The 6,507-nt window shown below is 30.6% G+C and overlaps 2 protein-coding genes across 2 annotated transcripts; both read left to right on the forward strand.

The window, feature by feature from the left end:
• The first annotated feature begins 2,356 nt into the window (after positions 1-2,356).
• Positions 2,357-4,720, forward strand: LOC145933588 (uncharacterized). Its single transcript, XM_083033419.1, has 3 exons — positions 2,357-2,724; positions 3,002-3,145; positions 3,607-4,720. Exons 1-3 carry the CDS (start codon positions 2,499-2,501, stop codon positions 3,789-3,791), a joined length of 555 nt encoding a protein of 184 aa, XP_082889545.1. The 5' UTR covers positions 2,357-2,498; the 3' UTR covers positions 3,792-4,720.
• Positions 4,721-5,627: 907 nt separating this feature from the next.
• Positions 5,628-6,507, forward strand: LOC145933856 (uncharacterized). The gene is made up of 3 exons (XM_083033871.1): positions 5,628-5,865; positions 5,931-6,031; positions 6,134-6,507. Exons 1-3 carry the CDS (start codon positions 5,661-5,663, stop codon positions 6,335-6,337), a joined length of 510 nt encoding a protein of 169 aa, XP_082889997.1. The 5' UTR covers positions 5,628-5,660; the 3' UTR covers positions 6,338-6,507.

Raw genomic sequence — 6,507 nt, forward strand, 5'->3', positions numbered from 1 at the left:
GGGTTGCGGGGTAACGAGCTTCACGCAGCGGACGAGTTCATCGTCGCTGACCGGTTGTGTTTCCTGCGCGGAAATGGCAATGGAGTGCATCGATCGCTCGATTCATCCTAAGACGCGATTTCCGTAACGCAAATAAATCGTATCGTGTTATACATTAATTATGTATTTATAATATAAATTATCTATCCTATCGCGAATCCGAGAAAGTTTATTTATCTTAGATCGTTCGACAATTAAGTCGATTTATTATAAATAGATACAAATGTACTTATTTAATCCAACAGAGAATGAATGAGTAATATTTGCAGAGAGAAGAGAACGAGAAACGCGCGCCTGATATATAGCAAACCATCCGACATGCGTATTTTTATATTGTTTATTATGTGAAGATCGACTTATGTATACGCAATGAACATATAGGTTTATTGTTTAGAATGAAAATCCAAATCAAATTTTTGCTGGCATTCAAACAAATCTTGCATTTTGTTTCATAATAATTTTAAAAAAATATTAATTATAAATTATTATTTATTATTAAATAGGAAATTAGAAGATATTCTTGTTGTAGACGTCTATGTTGTATTGATATATTTTTAATATTGCTTATATTGATAAATAAAAAGTTTTCGATATTTTTTAAAAGAAAATGAGAAACCATGATCGATTCACATGCAAAAAAAGCAACTTAATTGACCATATGCGAATATCTAACAAACATAGTTTTTAAATAGAGTTAAAAAAAAAGACAAGATATAAATTGAAGCCTATAGATTTGAATGTGCAAATAGAATATCGCACAAATAGACCAGATTTCAGGTTTATGTTTAATATAGTTTCATTCGCCAGTCTCCCTGCTTGTCGGTGTAAAGGGTTGAATTTTTAGTCCTTGAAGGAATCGAGACTGGAAGGAATGGCCAAGAAGAAGGGGTATCGTGGAGGTGGTCGGAGAACGGAGAGCAATGCATTTTTACGGAAATTTTATTTTCCAAGTCGGCGCGATGCGCCTCTATACTCTTTCCCTCTCTTCGGCTCCTTCCAGTACTGGATTCACTGTGCAAAGACGATGCAATAAACCTGTACTGCATTTCTTGCTTTACCGTCTGCTTGCTTACGGTGCGTCCACAACGTTCAAAGCGATTTTATTACTCCGACCACGATTGTTTCGCATAATTAGTTTTATTTTTATTAGCAATTTTTCATCATGAAATCTCTAAACTTCTCTTTAATTTTTAAAATTTATATTTTCTTTTCTGTGTTGCAAAGAAGAGACATGAATGCGTTGTAATTTCTTTAGCAATAATTTTTCTCATATTTTGCACATTTTTTTATTTACAAATAAGATGTAGATATAGATACGATGAAATAATGTAACTTGTTGAAAGTAAAAAAAATTCTGTTGACTTTATAATAAATGTATCGAGGCAATCCATGACGTCAATCATTGACCATGATCATGACCATGAACATTCTTTGAACCACTTACTAGACGTTAATGAATTTTAACAAGCACAATTTTTCTCATATTATCTCGTTATGAGGTCAGTGAACAATTTCTAAATTGAAAGCGTCATTCCCGTGCATTATTTGATAAGGTAGGTCATTATTTCTGCAACTATTTACAATGACATTGCACATATGAATGCATGTTAATATTGCGCGTTTAAAGAATTTACCTTGCAATATCTGAGAGAAAAAAAATACTTGGAAATATAGTTAAAAAATAGATCTGCTCATTATTAACAATCGATTCTAAATTTGTAAAATATTTTTAGAATAATGTGTGTGAAAAAAAAATTACAAAGATGTAGCAAATTCTATCGGAAAATTGAAGCAATTCGTTGCTATTAAAAACGTACTCTTGACATTTCTATACTAAACATATTCTTGGCATTCAATCACTCCTTTTCTAGGTGATGGTCGCGCGTGATCGGTCGTTACACGATAATCATAATGTCAAAAATGAAAGAAAGCAGGTCATTCCCAGAATTTATTTTTTTTTTTATCAAAATACAATATTATTCAGATAAAAATAATATACTGAAATAGGAATTAATAAATTCTAGATGTATTTTACATGAACAATTAAAATTGTCACGGAATTTTGAACATTCTCGAATAATTGCAGATCAGCGAACGTTATTATTGTAAAACGTAATTTTATTATAAAAAAAAATAAATGATGTTAAGAGATCCGCCTTCTAACACAATGCGGGTCGACGTTCTTCAGATTCTTCAAGGCGATCGTAAAATCGGCATCGAAGAAGCCGAAAGAGGTGCGCAGAAAGTCAATGCGCAGGGAGCGGGCGATTCTCTTTCGAGTTTAAACAGCTCAGTGATCGCTGGAGGGATTCACACGGTTGGTTGTACGGGTCCGAATAACACGTATTTTGTGTAGTCCGGTACGAGAGATTCAAGAGGAGACAGAGCGAACAAGATCGGTCGAAAGAAAAAGGATCGTCAGTGTCGATGAGTCCGGATGGTGGTAAACCGGTCTAAGAATGAAGGCGATTGGCCGGATCCTGGCGTGCGTGCTATTGGCAGCTGTATTCGGGAAAAATGTAATTGCAACGAGTGCCGCGAATATTAAATTTTTGACGGGACAGAATAACAAAATCGTAAGATTCAATACTACGCAACTAGAATTGGTTCCGGGACCATCGTGGCTGAATCCTGAAAATTCTCGAGGTGTCCTAGATAGTGTATTCAAAAGCGAAGATGATCAAGGTGGGATATAATTTTATTTACATCTGTTATAATAAGAAAACATGTTATGTGTAAATATATTATTCTGCGATAAAAAAGTCATAAATGTGTGATTTTACTACAAGTTTTGTTATTAAAATGATTTACAAGATACATAATTATTTAGCACAATATTAGCTGTATTAATATATATTATATAATATAAATTTTTAGTTGTTCGTTATTTTCATTAATATCGCAGATATCGTGTAAGATAATTCGTACGGCATTATTAATGATTAACATTTTTATTATATAGACATTACAAGATTTGAAGAGGCTCGTACTTTTGGAAAAATCAGGAGATTGCAGTTCATGTTGATGCCGATGATATATAAAATGGGAGTAATGATGACAATGTTGATGGTATTGACAGCGATCTCAGCAAAGGGACTTTTCGTCGGTAAGCATCGTTACTTTCGTGCGCAGTGAAAAGTGTTAGCCACAGAAATGTATAACGGTATTCATGATATGTTGTGGATAGTGTAACCTGCATACATGATTAGGTGACATCGTTGGCCTATTTATTCCTATGAGTTCAGTATTCGAATAAGCATTACAGTTCCAAAATCTCTTTGTCCATTCCGTTATTTTATAGAATTAATGATAAATTATTTTAATTAAGAATATAATTAAGAATAATTTCTTTGCGTTGCTTATTTATTATTGATAAAATACTAGACTTTATTATCATGAATTACATTAGAGCTTAGAATTTTTTATTATAATTTTCGTTTATCTATAAAAAATTTATTTATATAAAATATTTAAATTTATTTTTATCATATTAATTTTCATGAAAACCTTGTCGCCTCATAAAGGAAATGTATAACTTATTTTAATATACATAATATTTTTTTACAGGCATTATACTGCTGGTGTTTAAACTCGGCACTTTTCTAGCGAAAATTTATTCCGGCTGGCACACAACATCGCACCAACCAATTCACCTACACATTCACAATCCATACGTTCAACCACAAATTCATCCACAAATGTATCAGAATTGGGTACCGATAAGTGGTCCCGACAACCATCATTATTATTGAAAGAGATAAACATATATAGAGATATTTTTTCCGATTGTGAAAATGTTATTAATAAGCCATAACAAAAAAAAGATTTTAACGGAAGCCGTACAGTACTCGATAGAATCTGCATCATTTACATAATTTATTAGAGAGAGAGATAGTTTTTTCAATCATCATTTATTTTTATTCGGATAATTTTATTAATACTTGAATCTAAACATTAAAAAATTTATCACAGTCATACTTTTCTCTATCCAGGCTACTTTTTGCAAACATTTATTTGCACACGTTTAAGAAATAAATATGTGGACACATTAATTTAACAAATCTTAGACTTTATACTATAATGATAATCTTTTCCGCGTGCGCATGTGTTTCATATGTAAATATAAGCGCTACTTTTATGGATATACCAAAGGAATCTCTTAATTTATTAATATAAGACCGCAGAGGGGATATAATTAATTATTGTAGACTTCCTTTTTTAAAGGAAATACGAGTGGCGTTTTCATATAACGTGATAAGCATTTAATTCTTATAATTTATTGATAATTTATAGTATAATATAATATTTTTACATACATACACACACATTTGAGATGTGCCACACAATGAACCTTCAACATACGTAAATACGAATTAGACAATGTCCTATGTACATTGCATGGCGAATTAAAAACTGTAATCATCAAACAATAATTTGAAGGAACAGTATTAATCTGATTTGTAAGAAATTGTGAAAAATATTTGTAATTTATAACTAAATTTTTTCCTATGTATATATCAAAATGAAAAATTTATATATTTAAGAATTAAAACCGCATACCTCACATGTTACCAGTGAAGCTAAATTTATTGGTCACATTGTAATTATATATGTCCTCTAATTATTGTAATATATGTATTTATTATAAATTATATATTTATTGTGGGAAACGAAAAAAAGATTTTTCAATACTCTACACGTATTATATACAATAATTATAATTATTATAATTATAGTATATAACAAAGATTATAATAATTATAATTACGATAATTATAATAATATAGAATATATAAAAATATATTTTTAAGATATGTTTTCTTAATATCAAAGGAAGAGTGACAGGAAAATTCAACAATTTTTAAATACGATAGGAAACTTTAGGAAAACTAGATGGAAAGTACGATCTTTAGTAAAATCTTACCTATAGCTTATTAAAGCAATACCTTTACCAGCGAGCGGTTACTGTAGCGAGTCACTAACTAAGTATATCCGCATTTCTTCTGATGTAAATAACATTCTCTATAGTAAACGAGACCCAGTTTTCCCGACCTAGTGGGGTACCTAACGAATGAAAAAGGTAAAATATCTCTGTGCTGCACTTCGCGCAGCACAGAGCAGTCTGCGTAGTAAGTGAATACGAGAACAACGCGTTTTATTGTGCAAATCGAAGGAAAAATCGTTAAAATATTTTGACGACTGTAAAACTCGTCAAGAAGTTTGATACACCACATATTAGCGAAATGTTTGTTTAATTAATAGCGGATCGTAAGACGGTTTCTGGTTAGTAATGTTATAATGATAATCGTGGAAGTGATGTGAATGAAAATCGTGTATCGTATCTAAAATTTGTTTTAACAAAATAATATATTTCAATCTAAAGTAAGTTGTAAAATTTTGTTATATAGAGTAGCGTTATATAGAATAATAGTTACATAGAATTGTTTCATATAAATAATTATTAAGAAAAAATATGGAATTATTTTCTTTATAAAAATTGTATATGTTAATAGTTTTAAAAATTTGATAAATTTAATTAAGAATAAATTACCTTTTCCAAAAGCTGTATGATTTGTTATTTCAGAAAGTCAACAATATAAATCCATTCTAAATTCGTTAACATGGTTTGGGCAAAATTATACATTTATAATATCATAATTTGGCTAGTAATATCGCCAAAATTGTTAATTCAGGCCGAAGAAAAGCTAAATAACACACAAATAAATTTTAATGAAACCCAAAATTTAAAAATCTTCCCGGGAATTAAATTTTTATGGACAGATAATGAAATCATTGTTTATGTGAAAATTCAAGACGTACTACAAGGTATTTTTAATGTTTTATTTTTTCTCGTATCTGAAAGATATCTAAAATGCATTTCTCTCTTTTAGAGACGGAAGTGCAGAGTCCGAGGCAAGCAAGGAAAAAGGAAAAAAGAAATCCTTTACAAAGATTCGGATACATGATGATGATGGCACCGTTTGTTATGCAGGTTTTTTATTTGTTGTCTTTTTATATTCTCTGCTAGAAAAATGATGAAATTTATAATGATGTGATGTAAGCTAAAACCTTGTTTTTTTTTTTTTTTTTTTAGATATTGTCTCTACCAGGCGCTATAGCATCTGTCAAAATGTCACTTTTAAAGAGTATCATGATAGCGCAATTAGCAATCGCAATAATGATCTACAATTTTATCAGAAGCACGCAAGCACATTCGGAGGTTGTGGTCTATCACAAGCATCATTATCCCGGTCACTATTATCCCAAAGACAACGAAGACGAATGGTTCGGTAAATGAATTATGTGCAAGAATAAGAACAGAGTGCATATTCTCATAACGTAAGACTGACCAATTATGGCTTTAAATTTTCCAAAGTGACACATTCGAACGTACGAAAGACATCTGTGATATAGAAATCATTTCGTAACGATGGAAAATTAAAAAATTTGTTAAATTGTTATTATATT

This window comes from Prenolepis imparis, unplaced genomic scaffold, assembly GCF_030444845.1.
Source record: "Prenolepis imparis isolate NDT839.2.m4 unplaced genomic scaffold, iyPreImpa1.0 SCAF_3, whole genome shotgun sequence".
Taxonomy (NCBI): Eukaryota; Metazoa; Arthropoda; class Insecta; order Hymenoptera; family Formicidae; genus Prenolepis; species Prenolepis imparis.